The 20,806-nt window shown below is 42.3% G+C and overlaps 1 protein-coding gene across 1 annotated transcript; it reads right to left on the reverse strand.

Moving 5' to 3' along the window:
* Positions 1–272: 272 nt before the first annotated feature.
* On the reverse strand, positions 273–18,626 carry RAP2A (RAP2A, member of RAS oncogene family). The gene is made up of 2 exons (XM_083611111.1): positions 18,022–18,626; positions 273–4,460 (listed from the first exon to the last, which is right to left on the reverse strand). The coding sequence occupies exons 1-2, from the start codon at positions 18,333–18,335 to the stop codon at positions 4,223–4,225; spliced, it is 552 nt and encodes a 183-aa protein (XP_083467237.1). The 5' UTR covers positions 18,336–18,626; the 3' UTR covers positions 273–4,222.
* Positions 18,627–20,806: the final 2,180 nt, after the last annotated feature.

A 20,806-nucleotide genomic window follows, 5' to 3' on the forward strand; every position in this document is an offset into this window, starting at 1 on the left:
TGTTTTAGTACCCTTTGTGCACTGCTGATATTTTAGTTCAACCTTTTGTGCTTCTTGGAAATATGATGCCTTACAAAAGCATTACCAAAATGATCTACTTTGAATTCCACTCACCAAAAATATAGGGCAAATGTGCTCCTTTCTAGGACAGACGAGAGCTAGCTGCATTCTGAACAAGCCGAGTATAGTAAAGAATGTCACTCTTTGATTTGTATTTTTTTATTTCCGCTAGAAAAGAAGGAAGTGAATGGTGCAAAGAACCCCAACAGACGTTTCATTAAATAAATTTATTTGTTAAAATAATTTAACTCCAAATACAACTGCTGAGTTTGCATTGAGTTCTATGTACAATTTGATTTATTTTGAAACATCATGATTTAAACAACTGACACCTTATAAAACTTGCTGCATTTTTTTTTTCAGTTATCAGTTGTAACAGAGCTCAACAATCAACTGTTAAATATCTTTATTCAACTCTAGGAAATCCCAAATTGTCAATGGTTAAGCCTAGTTTTCAAAAACACACTGCAATCATTTCTGGAAACCTCGATCAAGAACTGACAGAGGAATAATGCACATTAGAATTCCTGCAGCTGCCAAATTTGCTTTGTCATGGAGTTTTGTAATTACAGTCCAAGTGGTGCTTCAACTGCACACTGGTGAAAAATCATGCATCCCTCCACCCTAAGATGACAGTAGGCAGCATGTGTTACATAGAAAAGTAAATACCAGTACATTTTCCCACAGACATTAATGGCAATTTTAGAATTAGGAGTGTAGGTAAAAGGACTGTTCTATTGTTGGTCCTATCAGAAGAAAAAGTCCTGAAAAGCTGCTATGAATATTTGCTGGGGGGGTGGCGGGCGGCGGGGGGGGGGTACCTTACCTAAAGAAACAAACAAACCACAAAACCTTTAGAACTTACGCTGGTTTGATTAACGTTTGCAAAGGGCAAAGGAGGAATTATTTTCCCCTTCTATTTTCGAAAGAAGTTACAACCATTTATATGACAATATAAACTTAAAAATGCCAGCTGCAGAAAAATACAAAGCTCTATAAGAAAAGCTAAAGAATAGCAGGTCTTTGGATTAAATTATAATATTTTAAGGCATGTTATACCCCCCAAAAATTACTACCATTGGAATCTGATTGGGATACAAAAATAAGCAGTCATCCTTAACGAGCTACTCCCAATATGTATAATGGCACTGATGCACGCCAGTGTGCCCCTAGTGCGCATTTATACATGAGGGAGTGCCACCACTGCGATATGTTTCAGGAAGTTACATACATACTTGAAGAGTATGACTAACCCAGTGGCATGGGTCTAGGAATCCCAAGTGGTCTGGGTCAGAGGGGGGTGGCAATCACCTGACTTAATTCTAAGCACAACTTCAGGGTCAGCCAGCGGCGGGGCGGGAATAAAATCTTGATGCAACGGAGACATGTCCAGGAGAAGCCCCTCACTAGAATAGGCTAGAAAGAAGGGAGGGAGAAATCAACACAGGAGCAATGGCACCTCTTGAATTGGCACTAGATAACTGGTGACACAAGACACCCATCTGACCTGTGACTCACTCTGCTGGCCTAAACACATGACATGGGGGCGAAATCCCATGTCAGTGTAAGTAACTGCAGCTCTCCTGCCAATTTAAAATATTTTAGCTAAGTCCATCCTTTAATGTCCCACTATAGTAGATTTCCCCAGCATGATGTCCTCCAGAAGTTTTGAACAACAACTCCCATTTTCTCTTACCGCTGGCCATACTGGCTGGGAATCATGGGATTTGTAGTCCAAAACATCTGGTGGGCACCAGGTTGGGCATTATAACCATGTAAGCAGAACCCAAGCAGCACACAGTATGCCTCTTTAGAATTACACATCACATAAAACTGTTACAATTTGTGGGAATACACAATGCTTTGTCTCTAAAAAACAGCAATAAGCATTATCAAGGAAGTACTTTTCTGTTCAAATCCACCACATTATGCAATGACTTCCACATTAAAAGCATGCCCATTATTATTATTTTTTACCAAAAATGCTATTTATGTCTTTCAGTCATCTTACTTATGTCACTGTTATGACTGCATAAACTACTTGGCATGCAAGACAGGAACCATGTTTGGAATAAGCAAAAAATGTAATCAGTGTTTAGGTTATATCTGTCCATCTCATTTATTTCAATGGTAAAGCTGGTTATTTTCCTAAGAGACAAAGCAATTCCTTCTGAAACCTTTTAGGGACCATGAACTCATGACAGTTCCCCTCTCCGCATGCAAGCTATCAATGCGCTATGCATTAAGTGCCACAACTCCGTAGGCTGTGCAAGCTGCTTGGGAAGGAGCTACATTTTTCGAGTGGGACCTCATGTTTAGCATTACACGCTTTGCGTTTTTGATTTAAAGAAAAAAACCATGCAAGGACTAAGGCAATAGTGGCCTATAATCATCCATCATTTTTCTTAAACTGTTAGAAAGTGAACTAAACTAAACGTGTTCCGCAGGGTCAGAAATAAAGTGGCCCAGTGTTGCCAATATTTCTTTTTAAAAAATGCTTCTGAATTCAGTTTCTTTAGACACACTTTAGATTGCAGGTTGTTTTTCTGCTGATGGAGGCAAACATCTCAGAACTCAAGTTCATTACAGCATTTGTAAAAAGTCACACACTCACCCACCGACACGCACACAAGACACATACAGGCCTCTCCACTCGTCTACACAAGAAACTACACAGCTACTCCACAAGACTGCAAAACCAAACTGTGGGGTGGCATTTGGACCACAGGCTCAGTGATATTGCATTTTAAAGGCCAAAATCATCCATAAAGGTCCAGCTCAACATGATCACTCCAGCATTTCAAACTTAGACATTCTGATTGGAAACTTCCTTGATTGTAAAACATCAGAATAGATATAACTGGTGCTGTTAAGTCATGCAAATTATAAGTATTCCACTGCTATGAAAATTAAGACCAGAGGCTGAGCACCATTTCAAAACAATGTTTCACTCACTATTTGTCACGGCAATAACCAGGGCAACAGGATCACTGTATGGCAGCACCTGACTAGCATGTTAGGCAACTGAAGACAAGAACCTTCTCCTTGCTCATCTATGGAATTACAACATTGTGTATTCAACTTCTGAGTCTAAGTAACTTGCACAGTCAATTCAATCAACCAGTTGCCAATAGTAAAGCTATAAAATAGCAAATTTGAATTCCATAGGTATCACATCAAAGACGTAGCCCTTAAAGGCAAGAAATAAACTGGTATCCTTAAACTTAAAAATGCAGGATGCTCAGACAGTCCCCATGAGGTTTCTGCAAAAGGAACATCTGGATACAACATGGCTTCATTTTCCTTACAAGGTGGTACTTGTTAATGTGCTAAAATTTCCTTGTTAGTAAGGCTAAGCAAATTTTTACCCCCATCACAGTTGCTTCTTCCTGTTTCAGTAAAGAGATGAAGACATTTCCCACTTTGTAAACAGAGGGTTGTTTGGTTTCTTGACTGAACAGCATCCAAAGCAATCCACCATTTCTGAATACCAATGCAGAATATTTAACACATTCCAGCGTCCCACTATTCTCTTCACAAGCCGTTGATTTTTCAGAGCTCCTCTCTTTACTTTCAAGTACAGGTGGAATATTTTCCTTTTCGCATGATGGGATAATAGAAAAGAATCAAATTTAAAGGGGGGTGGGGGACCAACTACATCAACTTGCCAATAATCCTACTAACGCTTGTGTCAAAGATGGAATTAGCATATTTGACTGAGTAAACTTGGCCACAAGTGACAAGTCCTGAAATTCAATATGCAGACACATACACTTTGTTAACCTGTATTTATCAGTGGAGAATATGTAGAGTGCAAAGTGTCTTTGCTGGTGCTCTCCCATTCACCATCAACAACAACTTAAAGCAGCAGCTGTTGTCTGACAAAGCCAACATACACTGTTTGTGCTCACCCTGTAAATCTGTTGGCTGTGTCACAGATCTGCAGGTGCAGGAGATGTGCTGCAGGCAAGTGAACTGTAGAAGCTTATCCCAAATTCTTTCACTAAACTGATCAACTTCAATGTTCCGCTTGCAGTTAATGCTGCCACTCCACTTTGGATTTATCCCCCGAGACACAATTTTAAACCACGAAGCGAAGTAGTCAGTTGTATCATCTTACCAAAAATACAGCAAATCAGGTCCAATTCCATCATTTGGAATGCTATTGTATATTACATGCAGAACAGCATGGATCATCTTTATCTGGCTGGGAGGCATAGTTCATCTGTCTGACAATCTCTGCAAAGAGTTCATCCACCATTGTTTTACTTTTGGCAGAAGTCTCCATAAAAGGACAGCCCCATTCTTCAGCCAGGGCTCTGCCTTCATTTGACGAAACTTCCCTCTCACTCTCCAGGTCCACTTTATTTCCAACCAGGATTACAGGCACCTTCTCATACCTGCAATTAGATACAAAAACAAGGTTGAAGCCCTTTGCAATCTTAAGGAAAACAATGATGCCTAATATACTGATACAGAATCTTGGATTTGAAAAACGGTACAGTGAAGATTTGGCAATGTGGCTCATTTTGGGAATCTTTCGCCCAGTTTTCTAGCTACTTTCAGCGTTGCTTCACATGATGTTTCAAAATGAAGAACAGAATGTTCACCAGTTTATAACCATCTACTGAAATGTTAGTACTTTCCCACAACATGTTTGTCTCTAAAAAGCTTCAATAAGGCGGGGGGGGGGTAGAGAAAGGGGGGGTAGCTTGGTTCACATGAGGAAAGGGTTTGGCCATTTATGCCCACACTTTTCTCTATTCCTCCTTGCACCTACTCTCTTGCCTGTTTTCACACAGTAGCAACACATCCGGTGGAATTCTATCTGTTATATTTTAGCTGCCCAATCAGAATGAATTTCAGGAATCCCAAAGTTGTATTGAAAAAATATGACTTTCAAGCCGCCTGGCCTCCAAATGGCAACTAGGTATTCTGCTTTGGTAACTGTAACCATGGTTTAAGGAGCCATTTGGTGCCTAGCTTATGTATCTGAGTTTCTAACACTGGTAATGTTGTCACTGCACCAAGAAATCACCTGTCAGAAACCGGTGAGATCCAGGGTTGGTTCCCACCCCCAATATGTGCACATATTATTTTAAGCTGGAAATCTTTGAAGTGGGTAGAGAAAAGAGCCCTATCTATGTGTCTTCCAGAATAAAGATACAGTGTGCTGAAATGTACCAAAGTGCATGGTGTTCTTGCAGCATTTCAGAAAGCAGAAGTGTTGGGAGACATTTTACATCTGTAGTCATCTATGATTCATGCTTCACCAAATATCCTTATTTTAAAGTAATGCTGCAATGCAGAAATCAATAGAGCCATGGCAAAAGAAGCTGTAACACGAACTTCCTTCTAGCAACACAGTTGTATTCAAAGGTTACATGTTTCCACCACAAATGTTGGCATTTTTTTTCATAATGTACACAAAACACATGCAATTTGGGGAAATAATAAAACCAGACTTTTTTATGGGTGCCTAAGCCTTGCATGCTCACACTTGTTTGGGATTTGCAGATGTTCAACATGCAGTGGCAAGCAAGTTGCTCATGGAGGGGAGAGGTTGTGCTATATTTTAAAGAAAGGCCGGTTAACCCTGAAGTATAACCACTTAAGTGGAACAATGGGTCAGTGTGCCTTGCTGTTAAGCAGAAGGTTGGTGGTTCAAGCCCACCCAGGGACAGCTGCGGGTGGGATTCCTGCACTACAGGCAGTTGGACTAGATAACCCCGGAGGTCCCTTTTGTGCAGATAAAATATCACAGATAGAATTCTAAAGGAAGTGTTGTTAGTGCGTGAAAACAGGCAAGATCAAAGGATTCCCAGGCATGCACCTCCAGATGGTGGAGACATCAGGCACCATCCCAGTGGCGTAGCGTGGGTTGTCAGCACCCGGGGCAAGGCAAGTAATTTGCGCCCCCTAACCCGTGGATTTTAGTAGGGGCAGAGAGCTGCCAGTGCGAGCGCGCCCCCCCAGATGTTGCGCCCGGTGCGGCCGGCCCCCCCTGCACCCCCCACGCTACGCCACTGCACCATCCTGACACCTGGCAATCTTCACTTGGTTGCAAGTGGCCAATAACCAGGTGCAAAATGGCAAATTTTGAACACTGGTTTGTAACATCACCTAAAAACCATCATGTACTGCAAAGTGCATAAGGAGGAACAAGCTGCTGTGAACCTTGAGCTTGAGTGCTTCCCATGTAGTCAAATTCAGAAGCTTCCACTTATCACAACTTGCTGCGTCATCTAGACTCAGAAATGCAATTCACATTGAGAATGGTTACTTTAAATAAGCCAGTTTCAGTAACCATGGTTTAAAAGTTGGCTTGTTTGAAACTAATCATAATTAACATTAACCACAATGGCTTGGTCTGCACGCAACGCTAAACCATGATGTGTTAAACTATGGCTTATTAAACTACCGTTTAGTGTTATGTGTGAACCCAGCACAGCAGTTTAATGATAGTTTACCTATGGTTAAAGGTTGCTCATTCATCAAGCTTTATAGTTGGTATATACCTTAGTTAACATTAACCATAGCTTAAGAATTATGTGTGAATCTGGGCCGCCTTCTTAACTACGGTTAAAGAGCAGTCACTACCCAAAAGCAACAGAGCCACGAGTGAAGAGTATCAAAAATGTCAAACAAGTTAAAAGCTCCCACTAGTGCTTTTAACAATTCTGTAACGCAATAAACAAAGGTTTAAGTGATAACTTGCCAGACACCTCAGTGTTAACCATGATTTGCTACTAAATCTGGTTTAGGACTGTGTGAACCAAGCCGATGCCACTCTGGATGGTAAGATATAAAATATGCTTGACTGTACACTACACAACTCTTTTTAGAACATCCCTCAAATACGAAGCATTTCTTAAGCGTCACCAGCTTTCTTTGAATCTCTATGTTACATTGGATAGTTACAAAGAGTAAATAATGTTCTGACCCTTTTATGCACAGAAGCTTTCACCAGAGAGGAGAACTAACAGATACTGAATTAAAGTCTACTGATTCTAACGCAATCTCTCATCTTCAGTGAAAAGCAGGGTATTATGATTGCCATCCCTCGCCCCAATATTTAAATATTGTGCTGTAGCGTGAGGACTGAGCAGAGCATGTTTAAACCACAATATTTGCTGCCTATGCATGCAAACCCAACTTAGTAATGACAGTTACAACATTTGAAGACTGCCAATCAGCTATGCACTCTAAAAGAATTACTAGTCTTATTTTTATCAAGAGCTAAACATAAAATTCTGACAACAGCACAGATGTTGATTGATAAGACTTTCCTTTAAAAACAAGTCTTATGTCAAAATCTCTCAGGGATAGAAAGATGTAGCATTTCCTTTAAACCTTGAATTTCCCATGAATATCTGAGCTTCAATAATCCACTATAAAATCTCTTGATGTGTGTACATGGAGGGTGGGACTACTGGATATTCAACTTCCCTCTTGAATATCTGATCTTAAATCATCTTTGAAGTTCTGGAGTGGGACACCTGCCAGAACTCTTAAGGAAGCCTGAGAATGTTCCTGAATGAGGCTCTGTGCATGTACATGACCCATGTGTTTGACTGCACAGGTACCAAGAAGAAGAAGCACATTTCCCAAGAAGTTTTTGGAGGGGTTTGAAGGCCTGGAGAAGGAATGGAGGTCCTCAGCAATCGTAGACCATGTGCAGGATTTCACATGCAGCACTCTGGATTCTACCCTATAGTGGGGACTCAATAAAGGGTTTATCAAGATGGGCAACCCTCCGGCACTCCAACTCAAGAAGTGTGAGAAGCACTGAGCTAGAACCTAAACATCCAGAGCAATGGTTCTTTCTAGAAAAGACATTTTCCCCCAAAATAATTACATCATCCTCTGAACCCCCCCCCCCATACAAAACACCAGCAAACTATCACAAATCAACTGAACAGCGGCTTAAAATCCAGCACATTGCACTAACATCCGCCTCTGAAAATGTCTCTCGCAGAAGACAGGCAGAGGGTTCATTTGATAAAAACCAAATGTCTGAAGGAGAAAAAACAATTCTGAATTGATGCAAGTTCGTTTTTTATTTTTAAATTTCTATTATAGCAAGACCTCAGTACAAACACCACTGCTGCTGTCTTAAATATTTCTTGGGAAAACAGCGTCAAGGGGAAGGAAATCCTTTGGATTCCATCCACAGAATACCATAGCCCACAAGATACATGGGCTGCAGAAACTCAGAAACAACAGAAACTCTGGATCACCCACCTAGGCAGCATAAAAGCTCTGTTCATTTGTAGGTCAGCTTGCTGTGATGATGCCAATTAGTGTGCACTTTTGTTTCCAAAATATCCTCAATACAAATGGGAAATGTGGTTTAAATTTACCCCCTTCTGCACACACCCATTCATACAGCAAACCATTTCTCCACCTTTGATCAGACCGAAAAATTTACTCCTTTTCACAATCCTCCTTATCCTTCTCTGATGTATCTCACATCTTAGGCTATGGAACAGGAATGTTTTTCTAGTGTACATCACACATCTTTCTCAATATATGCCTTGGTTCCCTGAGCAGTTTCTGGTACATAAAAGACAGAGAGGCCACAACTGGAAAATATTGCTTGGGCATAATAAAGTTTCTAGAATCTTCTCTACAATCAGCACATGGAAGTCTACTTTTAAACAAACACCGAGATTTCCCAAAGAAACACATATTTTATTTCACCTAAGGAAGCCAAGAGGCCCAGATTTTGTATGGCACATAAGTACATGTGCCAGAAGTAAAAAGTGAAATAGACAGATAATATTGTTATCCAGAGATGACATGCATTTTCACAGGTTTAATGTCAGGAAAATGTATTACGGTGAATTACTTTTTCAGACTTTAACCAACTGGTGGCATATTATCCTCATTAAATAAGCATGCAGAATTTTAAAATTTCAATGCTTTAACATAACTGGAGCAGAGCTTCTTGGCTGCCAAAACAAATTTGGCTACCAGACATGTAATTTGTAGATATTTATTGGTTAAGAGTTCAACTATCACTTCCTGGAGGGATTGGCCTTACAGTGAACTTTTATTTAAAATATAACACTGCTAGGAAAACATTTCAAATTCCTAGGACCTAGAAGCCAATATTTAGGAATCCAGGATTTTCCCATATATCAGGCAGCTCATATCTGAACCATATTATCTGCTCTTCTCTTCCTCCCTCACCATGCAATTACTCAGAACATCATAGAAGTGGAATGATCTCATCAACTTGCCCAACTCAAGTTATTTAGTACCTAAAATTCAAGGCTACCAACTATTTTGATTGTGTGTACAATGTACATTATCCACATAGCACCAATGCATACCGAGGGAAAGTGTCTTTCCATTAGGATGAACTGGAACTAAGTTACATTTCAGATATAATTCAAAGTCTACTGCAGAAACTATTTTTCCCTAAAACCAATGTCTGGATTTCTACTGCAGTAATTATTTTTTCCAGAAGTGCAGGTGTGTTTGGGTTCTATTAATATAGAAAGAAAATTCCAGTTTTAAATGTTCCTAGTTGCAATTATTGTACTAGTTCTGACTGTGAATAAAATCCATTGATTCACTCCCTGTACAAAGTCTAGACATGGAGATTTCAGAGTGTGTAGAAGCAAAACATGGCAGTTGTTGCCCCATATATTTCATTTCCAAGAAAACATTATGGCCATACAAAAAGCAACCTTTCAAATGCGATAATCCTAACCGAAGAATAGATCAGACCAAAATCTACATTTTAACTACAATGATTTACAATGTGTATCAGTTAATGCTCCCAAACCTAACTCTTGCAAGGTGCATAGCTGCCACTTCTGCACAAACAACTTTTAAAGTGATCTTGGGAATACAGTGGTACCTTGGGTTACATACGCTTCAGGTTACAGACTCCGCTAACCCAGAAATAGTACCTTGGGTTAAGAACTTTGCTTCAGGATGAGAACAGAAATCGTGCGGCAGCGGCGGCACGGCAGCAGCAGGAGGCCCCATTACCTAAAGTGGTGCTTCAGGTTAAGAACAGTTTCAGGTTAAGAACGGACCTCCGGAACGAATTAAGTACTTAATCCGAGGTACCACTGTAGATACAAGCAGAAGAGTCAGCTGGATGATCTAGGTATACAAATCTTTTCCAAGGATAAAACAACAAGTAGGATTCAATGGAAATCTAGGATGCTCTACAACAGGCATAGCAAACTCACTGGTCGTATTAGCTAGGGATGATGGGAGTTGTAGTCCCAAAACAGCTGGAGGGCTGAGTTTGCTATGCCTGCTCTACAACCACCATATTATGCGATTAAGTAATGCCACTACAAACTTCTAATGCAGTGGTTCCTACTGTGGATGCACTGTTTTTCAAAAGCCAAGCCATGGACCCTCTACCTTTGAAAATTTAGATATCTCTATGGTAGCGTTTTGGTTATGTGAATGGTGCCATGGACCGCCTGGGGTCCATGGACCACCAACTGGGAACCATTGTTCTAATGCATAAGCTAGCCTTCCAAAACTTGGCTCTATGTAGATACTTTGGCCTGTCCCAGCCCACACAGCACTAAATCAGGCATAAGGAAAGCTGTCATTCAGTTGCAACCTCTTACTATTCACCCAACTGTTCACCATTTTTGTTGCTTCACATTATACAAATCTAGATGGCATAGGTATATAAAATTATTCCTGATGTGGAGAAAGTGGTTAGAGAGAGATGCTTTTCTACCTCTCAGAAATACTGGAACCTTGGTTTCTCCAATGAAGACGAATGGTGGGAAATTCTGGACAGGCAAAAAAGGTGCTAGTTCACAGAACACATAATTAAAATTTAAGAATTCATTGCCAAATTATGGGGTGGTGTCCATCAACTCAGATATCTCTAAAACGGAATTAGGCAGCCGTGTTCAGGGAAGTTTTTTTTAAATAGTTGATGTTTTATTTTTTAAAAATATTTTGTTGAGAGCAGCCCAGAGTGGCTGAGACAACACAAATGGACAGCACATAAATAATAAAATTATTGTTGTTGTTGTACTATTACTATTATTTTTACTGCTATGTTACCTCCACAAAGCAGCATGACTCTAAACACCAGTGCCCATGCAACATCCGCAGGAGCAACTTATTGCCCTCATATTATATTTGAGGACTTCCTAGTGACATCTGACTGATCCTTGTGAGAAATGGGTGCATTAGTTAGGTCTTGGGTCTGATCCAGAATACATATACTTACACTGTAGGAAGTCCCTTTTGTCCCACCCTACCCCATATATAAAATGGAATTACAGAGCGCCTGAGAATTCTGATGACGTCTTTGGAGCTACAACAATGTATTTACTTATTCTCTAGAAAAATATTTTAGGATATATTGATGTTTTCCCATACTCAATCTTTCCCAAACACCTCATTACAAAGAGGATTTTAATCTGCTGTGCCAAAAAGCCATATAGTGTTCATAACACCTCTCAACAAACCACAAAAATCCTTTCTGGGAAAGTGCAAGCCTTAAGGGGGGGAAATCTTATCCCGATAACTGTACAAACATTTTAAAACCCAGTTTCACTGCAAACGCTGTTCTAGCATGCAAGTGATGTGTCAAACTCTACCTAGTAATTATAAATGATATCTGCTCCTTCTCCTACAAAACATTTCTTAATCTGTTTTGCAGACGGCTTTTAACTTTTGAAAGCTTACATTGGTATATCCTTTTTAGCCTTTGTTGAAGTAGTCACCTGCTGTTTTATTCTGTTTTTTTAACCCCACAATTTAGAAAGGGTTAACAGTTGAGCCAGGTTCTCTTAAGGTAGAATTCTTTAGAAACCTCTCCTCTTAATCTCCTTATGTGCAAGTACTGTACTGGCAAAAAACTGTTGACTCGCCTTTTCATTATGATTTCCATTTATTTCTCAAGACTGTTTCTATAGCTTGAACCTGTTCGAATCAACAATATCCATGTTGTTATAACTGAGAATTATTATTTCTGTAATGACAGACATTTAAAAATGATTTGAAAATAAAAAATAGAATTTTAAGGTACTTAGAATGTACATTTCTTTTTAGAATCTGTAGTTGATGGGGAAGAAGAAATTATCCATAATGAGAAAATATTTTGCAAAGAATTCAAGGAAAATTTTAATTAACCAAAATTTGGTTAAACCAAGTTTCCTATTTCATTGGAAGTCAGTAATGACTTAGGACTGGATCAAAGTTTAAGTGTGCACAATAGGACTGGCAGAAGCTGCTTTCTGTGTCCCTCTCCTTCCCACAGCAGTTGACCCTGCAAAATGCTCTCCTGAAAATGAGGGAACACGTTGTGATCTGTTGTGAAGGACTGACAGGTTGCCTGAAAACTGGACGGCTACTGTAGGGAGGAGGGGACAAAAAGTCAGTTTCAAAAAGTCCCCGGATGCACTTTGGATCCAGCCTGGTGTTCCTAGTGAAACCCATCAGAACAAAGTTCAACTTAGTCTGGTCCCAACCCAGTATCATTATCTCTAATTTCTGAACCTTTCGGCATTTAAAATAAAGATATGGTGGAGGTTTCAGACAATAACTGGGCCGAACATAGGCAGAACATTGAATGTATTCTGGAAGCTACTAGGGCTCTTTCTTTTTTTTTTAAAATGTTGAAATGACAGTAGGACCACAAATGAATTAGCTTAGGTGCTTTTGCCCCAGCAAGTCACCAGCTGCAGGGGGGAAATGAATGGTGAAATCTTCAAAACATCACAATTAGCAGCACTTTTTCCAGTCTGTAGAAGGGGAGTACGTTAGTGTCCTAAACACTGGATCACGCTGCAACATGAAAATACATCACATGTATATTCTTATCTAATATCATAGATTCATAGAATCGTGGAGTTGGAAGGGGTGATCTAGTGAAATTCCAAGCAATGCAGGAATCTTTTTGCCCAACATGGGGCTCAAACACACAGCCCTGAGATAAAGAGTCTCATACTCTGAGTTATCCCTAGTCAGCTCAAAAACAATCTTAACAATGCCTGCAACCTTGGCATTCTTATGATCTGAGCTATCCAGGCTAAATTTTCTGCCCAAAATGTGTTGTGCTTTTTCCTTTAAAAGATTCCTGCCCATGTTACTGTGGCTTGCTATCTTCTGCTTCAGAACCAAGCATGCTCAATTAAAGACTACAGGGGTGGATATCTTGCCAAGAAAGGCGGAGGTACTACAATGCTACATTTGTAGTTTTAGCAAGACAAGATACAGGTTCAGCAGATGTCTACTTTTTACTACAAGTGGTATAGAAGGTGATATTTCAAAGAGTGACAATCTTTTTGCAAGTTTCGTGAAAGACAAGGCACAAAGTTTTGGAGATTTAGTTGCACAAGAACCAACATTTATGGCTCTCTTCAGGTTGCAGGATGTGGACTGAGTGTACATAACTTGAACTTTCTCCTCTAGGTTACGTAATTTTTCACTGTGTGAAAATTACGTAGTGATTCCAAAACACTAATATCATGGTCACTGGGTGGAAACACATGGTAAAATAGTCTCATGATCATTTCATAACATGCCTGAAAACAAAAAAAACCCAAACACTTCTCAATCCACATCTTAACATAGAATGATGATTACTTGAATTAGCCTGAAATCAGCACTGAGATTTACAGTAAGGTCCATTCTGTGGTTCATTCTATTACAGTAGTTTGAGCATGATTACTGCTAAAAGATGTGTAGACTGACATGGATGCTGCAGAAGACATTCCACATACGATCTCTGTATCTGCCAAATTGCACGGAAAGTCTCCAAGCCAGCAGGAAGAACACTACCCGCAAGGAAGCACGCAAACTGGCAGATCCAGATAGGAACCCCATTATTCTTGTTATGACATCTGTGAGGAAGTAATGGAGGGCAGCTAGAGTTGGTGAAAAACAAAGCACTGTGTAACTAGTAGAGCTCACTTTATTGACACACGTTGTTCTGTTGTGATGCAACCTGTGTTTCAAAATTTCAAGTAGTGTAATAAGACAACCCAAAAAATAGCAAGTTCTATACACTTTTCCAAGGACCTGGAAACTGTCACAACCTGTTTGTAATTGCCTTGCCTGGTGCACAGGCAGTGGGCTTTTTCAGTTCTACTAACAAGAACCTTTGACTAGTCTCACTGGAGTTCTTAAGTTGATATTGCTTGAAAATATCCACCCTATTTCGGGAATGGGGCATATGAGCATACATGGGAGCAGCAATAGTAATCAGTCATCTGCATTCTGACACTGTCTCATATACTATGATTGGTTAGTTTTGAGGATGACAGATCCTATCAAGTTTTGAGACTTGATGCTAATTTATATTTTAAAAATAGCATATAATCTAAGTTAAAAAATAGCCACAGAATTTCCTCAAAAGATTTCAGTCAAATTCCACAGATTGATGGCTTTCTGTTCTCTACTGGAACTGTGGAAATGTCAAAAAACCCACAGATCATGTATCTTTACAATGTTTATCAGATATACGTGGACAAAAATACAGAATGAAAAGGAACCAGGTATCACACATGCAGGACAGCATAGCATTTTAACCAGAAGCATAAATGGCTTAAGCTTCCTTAGTCTGAAACCACTGCTCGTCCCAAGGTCAGTAGCATTTTGTAGAAAACAGAAGAAAACACACAAAGAAAAATCAGTAATCATTTTAGTATTTCACGTGTAAATACAGAAAGCCTATGATTAAGTTTATTTGTAAGAACAGTGGTACAGATTAGCTCTGTAATTCCCAAGTGGTTGGCCCATTAGTAGACCACACACAGTTGGGGGTGGATCCTGGTGCCCAGGAAAATGGCGGTGGTGCTTATTCCAGCAGAAGCAGGAAGTGAGTTCAGAAGATGGCAAAAGATGTTCTGCATGGTGCACAGCCTGGTAACGTACAGGCTACATTGGTAGGTATTTGGTCATCATTTCTCTGCACACTTCCCTAACAACAGAGGGATAGAGGGATTATCTTTTCCCCACCATGAACTGCTTGTTCCTACTTGTACTTGCTTTTATCTAGGTATCTAAAAATGTTTCTAACCATGGGAAAAACAACAACAACTAAGCCAGTTGTATGTCTTCTACTAGTGAATGTTGAAGACAAAGCTTTAAGGAAAGATATATTCCATTTCTGGATTTGGGACAGGGGACAGAAGAGTCATTAATAAAATGTCACCAGTTGGTCACATTAACAACATAATGCAATAGCATCTTAATAAACTAAGAGAGCCCATCTATTCTGATTGGAACAGTTTGGCGGTTTGAAAAAAACTATGTCCACTGATACTGCCACCAATGGAATTTCAGTAGTAGAAAAATCACAGTTAACAACTATTGCTTACAGTTCTATTTCACTCAAGGAATAGATTCCACAACATATCCTGGGAGAGATTAATGAATTCCAGAGATAGCATCACTAGCAGAGTCATAGGACCAAAAAAACCCACAATTACGTAAAAATAAATACATTTACAGATGTGCCTTAATAATGGTGTGTTAAGATTAGGAAGGAATTTTATACTGTGATATTTGTGGTTTTCCTCTTCTGCACTCCCAATCCTACAGCTGCTATGGGAGACATTATGCTGGACATGACAATCATATGCTTAAAGGCTATGGGTTAAAGTAGATTAGATATTGTGCCTAAAACTACTGTTGTTAATATAATAAATGCTATAACTTCTAGGGAAAAGGACCATGGTTTCCCAGCCCCCTATACTTGTCTGTTCCTGCCCACTTTCAAATGCGGCAAATAACACTCTTTCTTGTGAGGAGGCTTGGATGGCAGGAAAACTCACCATGCTTAGGGTTTGGGAATATGATCCTTTAAACCAGATGCAATTCTTTATATGGGGCAGAGAATACAGGTGCCACTACCACCCCACTGTATGGCGCGCTCTTCACTTGAACAAGACAAGCTGTTTCATTCAATTTATTTCTTGCCCCAGAGGCATTTTGTCTGCTCAATTGTACTAGACTCTACTGAGTATGTGGATCATCTGCCTCCCCACTGTGCTCTTCTCCAGAGTTCAGAGTCTATGTGAAATCAGAATTCAGGATGCCCAAAGCAAGACCTTCTCTACAGTTGCACTACAGAATTTACTCCCCAAGGAGGCCCACCAGGTACAACTCTTATATACATTCATAAGCTTGTCAACACCATTTTTAACGGCTGGGCTTTTGGTAAACTGCAAGGCCTGTACCTTTTTATTTTACTGCCAAGGTATGGTTTGCATTTGGTTACTAAGTTTCAAACTTTGAAGTTATTGCAGTATTTTATTGCTTTTTAACAGTTATCTTTCTTGTTCATTTTGAACCGCACTGGGCATAGTACAGTACTGTGAAATAGCAGCAAAGAGGCTTAAGAGGGTAATCTTTCAGTATTTAGACATGAGCAGATTCTATCATAATGCAAGAGGTTGGACCTTCAAAACCTTTTCAGCACTTAACGTTTTAGGGCTGATTTTAAAGCAGATTAAGGCATCCATCTAGACGTGTGGACACTGAAATAAGCTGATGCTGACAGGCACATCAATTATCATTTAAAAATTCTGCAGTCTTAATACTAATAATTATCAGGAATTTTTGAAGAGATGCAGCTTCTGGAAATATATTTTTCATGATGATTAGGATGTCAAAGATCTTGCCTGAATCGCTTCAGTATGAAGAGTCAAAGAGTAAAGCTTTTCTCTAATGCCATCTTATTAAACCTTGCAAAAAAAAAGTAAATTAACAACCAGAGAATCAAGGAGACACTCCAATTTGATCCAGCCGGATGGAACACCCCATCAGGAGACTGGATCTAATATTACAGGGAAAGATAGTGTTTACTATGGGTAAAATTATTTTTAGTGCTTTTAGGCAGAGTTAAGTTGCTTTCAGAAGTAGAAAGTAAGAAATCCCAAACCACTTGTCTGATGTATAGTTGGAGGGATGGGCATCTGTTATGCACATGTGAATAGGCAACAATACAGGCAGAGAGAATGCTTCTATAAAGCAGAAATCTAGGCAACAATAACAGGATATAAGAGGTGTGCTTTATATTCAAGTTGATGTGTAGACACATGTACAAAAACATAGGAAAGAGGAAGGTGTATTAAGGAACATGCAAAGTAACCAGCATGGTTTATGAATGCTGAAATCCTAGATAAAGAAAGCTGGAGGTGAATATGCCAATGTTGCAGTCAGGACTTGCAGAAGTTGTGCAGGCTGTTGGGAGATGCGACACAGAGCTCCAGAAGTGGGTGGAATGAAGAACTGAAAGCTCTGTGCATGGGAACAGAATTAAAGATAGGCAAGGCAAGGGCACTGAGGACGGATAGATCTGAAGTAAGACGCCATGTGGATAAAATATATATATATAATGTGGGTGAACAGGAATGACAAGATTTCTTACCAGGTTCCCAAGGAAGGATGCAGTGTATGATACTAACTGGGCATGCAATTACATTCTGGCAGCACACAAAGGGCAGGAAATTGGTTGACATACTGAGCAGGGGATGCAGGTTTGGGTGTTAAGAGGTAGGCAAGTCTCCCTGCAGTATCTAGAGAGCGCTACCTGCAGGCAGGGAGGGGGTGAAGCTGAACCAGTCAGGATGTGTGGGATTGGTCTGAGGGATGGGTAGGGTTTTGGGTTTTTTTGCCAGGGCAGGTAGGTTTTGACACCTTAAGTGAGGGCAGAAGGGCCCATCTGGAGGAATAAGGCAGAAGGAAAGGGTGCTGGATGAGGGTCCCCGGTCCTGGAAGAGGATCCTCAAGGATGGTAGAGAGCTCCCTACAGAGCAGTCAAGAGGAGGAGAGGAGAACTGCTGGGCAACAGGCAAAGAGGGCTAGGTGGGAGCAACGCAGAGGAAACAGGGAAACGCAGAGGAGGCAGGAAAACGGGGATTTGGGTGAGGGTTTTTTTTGGGGGGGGAGAAGCGAGGGGTCTCTCCTAGCCAAGGCGGGGTCTCTCCCCCCCACCGCCCCCATCCTCACCTCTTGACGCGGATGATCTGGTCTCGCATGGGGCGGATGTCCTGGAAGCTCTGCTGGTTGACGAGGCTGTAGACCAGGATGAAGCCCTGCCCGTTCTTGATGTACAGGTCCCGCATGGAGGCGAACTGCTCGGTGCCGGCCGTGTCGAGGATCTCCAGCACGGAGGGCGAGGCGTCCACCTCGATCTCCTTGCGGTAGAAGTCCTCGATGGTGGGGTCGTACTTCTCGATGAAGGTGCCGGTGACGAACTGCACGGTCAGCGCCGACTTCCCCACCCCGCCCGAGCCCAGAACCACCACCTTGTACTCGCGCATCCTCTTCCCGGGCCGGGCTCCGACGAACCGCCTCGCCCACCGGCCGCCTCAGACGCCGCCGCCGCCGCCGCCTCTTCCTCGGGCGCTCACCCGCCCGCGGCCGCCACCGCCGCCGCGACCTCCGGCGCCGCCATGGCTGTGAGGGAGCGCGAAGGGAGGAGGCGGGTGGGCCGCTCCCGCAGCCGCAGCTGCCCCTGGGCGGCGCTACCGGTCGCCGCGGCCGCCGCCTTCACGGGCCGCTGCTAATGCGGCGGCGGCGCTCCCGTTGCTGCTGTCGGCTGCCAGCCGCGGCGGACGCCCCGCCCCCTCATTCCTCGTAACCAGGGGAACCACCAACCGGGCAGCGCCGGGGCGCCGCGTCACGTGCACGGCAGCCGCCCGTCTCCGCCAATCGCCGCTTTCAGGGGAAGTTGAATGACACACACGCAGAGAGAGACACAGACACTCTCTCACACACCCTCCCCACCTCGTCCTCCGCCCTCTCCCCACGTGACGAGCTCTCTTCGCCTTCCCGCTGTAGCCTAGGAAACAGGAGGCCCGCCTTGCCCTCGTCGGATTTGGGAGGGCACGTGGCTCCGGACCAACCGGAGCGCGCGCCCCCCAAAGTCGCGCGCGCACCGCGGCGGCGGCCCAATCGGCGGCCGGGGTTCTGTCGCTGCTGGGAGACGCGGTGGGAAAGAGGACTCTGACTGGCTGGCTGGCTGGCGGGCTCGTTCCCCTCCCCCGCCCAACGGTCACTTTTCCCTGAGGCGGCCTCTGGGCCTGGCAGGGTCTGGTTGGCCGGCGGAAGGAGAGGGGTTTTCCCTCACGGGGGCTCTCAACCCTTCCCTACTGTCCTGTTTTCAAAAGCCCAGTCCTCTGTGCTGCGCCGGCAAAAAAGAGAGGCTTTTTTGTTCGTTTATTTCTTACGAAGTTCCTTATAACTTTAGTTGGTTAGCCCTGGTAACACCCGAGGTTCAGTCCCCGTGCATCCTCCTGCTTTCACGGGGTTAGGCTGGGTGACCCCTGTGGGTCCCTTCAAACAAGATTCTGTGCCAGCTTATTTTAGCATAGGTCTCCAGGAAGGCAGCTCACGATATGAGAATAATAAAGCGCAGTGAGGTAAAAGAATCAGAATTAGCAATGGCGGCAGCTGTCCCTTCCGCTGCGCCCTTAACCTGGACAGGGATAACCCAGCTACTGTCTATGATCTGGTAACCTCAAGGTTAGATTACCACACATAGTGCTGCCTCTGAAGACGGTTCAGAATTCAGTGGCCGGGCTGCTCACCAGAGCAAGACGGTTTGAGCATATTACACCGATCCTGGTCCGACTGCACAGGCAACAAATTAGTTCCGGGCCCAATTCAAAGTGCTGATTTTAACCTATTAAGCCTTAAATGGCACAGGACTGCAATACCTCAAGGACCGCCACTTTCCATATGAACGTACCCAGACCCTGAGATCATCTTCTGAGGCCCTTATTTGTGTTCCTCCTCGAGAGGTCTGGAGGGTGGCAACACGAGAAGGGGCCTTCTCTGCAGTGGCTCCCCGTCTGTGGAATGCTCTCCCCAGGGAAGTTCGCCTGGCACCTTCATTGATTGACACCCAATGGCTTTTTAAAATGTGTTGGGGAGGGAGGGGAATTATTTTTTATTTTATTTTTGTGTTTTTATATTTTGGTTTAACTTGGAACTGCCCTAAGACCTGCGAGTATAGGGCAGTATACAAATTTAATAAATAGTAATTATTATACAGGGTGATGTACAGACTGGTGTGTGTGTGTGTGTGTGTGTGTGTGTTTGTATGCAACAGGCTAAGCAACCTGTTTTACTTTTGGAGCTAGAATATAGCGCATAAGAACAGCAGTATTTGCTGCATTATTTTTTTCCTTTTCTGCAGGTTTGGTACCTGCTAGAAGACTGAGAATGGAGCGCATTATTGAGAACCGTTTCAGTCTGGCTTCAGGCCTGGTTTGGGCAGTGAAATGACACCCTGAATGATGTCTTTTATTGGGAAAGGGACAGTGGAAGTGTGACCTTGTTAATTTTCCTGGGATCTCTCAGCAACATTTGATACAGCTGACCATGGTATCCTCCTGAATTGGCTCTGTGGTGTGGGAGCGAAAGGTACAGTGTTTAGGTGGTTCTGCTTCTGCTTATAGGACTACTTTCAGAGAGTAGTAGTGGAGGACTTCCTGGCTTCATGGTAAGTATGCTGTGGAGGCCCTCAGGGTTTATTCTGCCCCTATACTCTTTATCATGCATATGAAGCTGCTGGAAGCAGTTTGCAGAGTTTAGAAGAATGAGGTGCCATCAGTATGTTGATGACATTCAGCTGCATTTCTCCATATAATTTGAGTCAGGTGAAGCTCTGCAGGTTCTTGTTCAGTTCCTGGGGGTAATACTGGTAGGATGAAAGCCAAAAAGCTGAAGCTGAATCCCAACAAGAAAGAGATTCTGTGGATTGGTGGATCCTAGGTCCAGAAAATAG

This window comes from Podarcis filfolensis, assembly GCF_964270895.1.
Source record: "Podarcis filfolensis genome assembly, chromosome: 4".
NCBI lineage: Eukaryota > Metazoa > Chordata > Lepidosauria > Squamata > Lacertidae > Podarcis > Podarcis filfolensis.

Excerpts from the sequence above, each read along its gene's own strand:
- RAP2A (XM_083611111.1), bottom strand. The coding sequence starts at position 18,335 with ATGCGCGAGTACAAGGTGGTGGTTCTGGGCTCGGGCGGGGTGGGGAAG. Across the intron at positions 4,461-18,021 it reads CAGATCATCCGCGTCAAGAG|GTATGAGAAGGTGCCTGTAA; the intron begins GTGAGGATGGGG and ends ATCTAATTGCAG.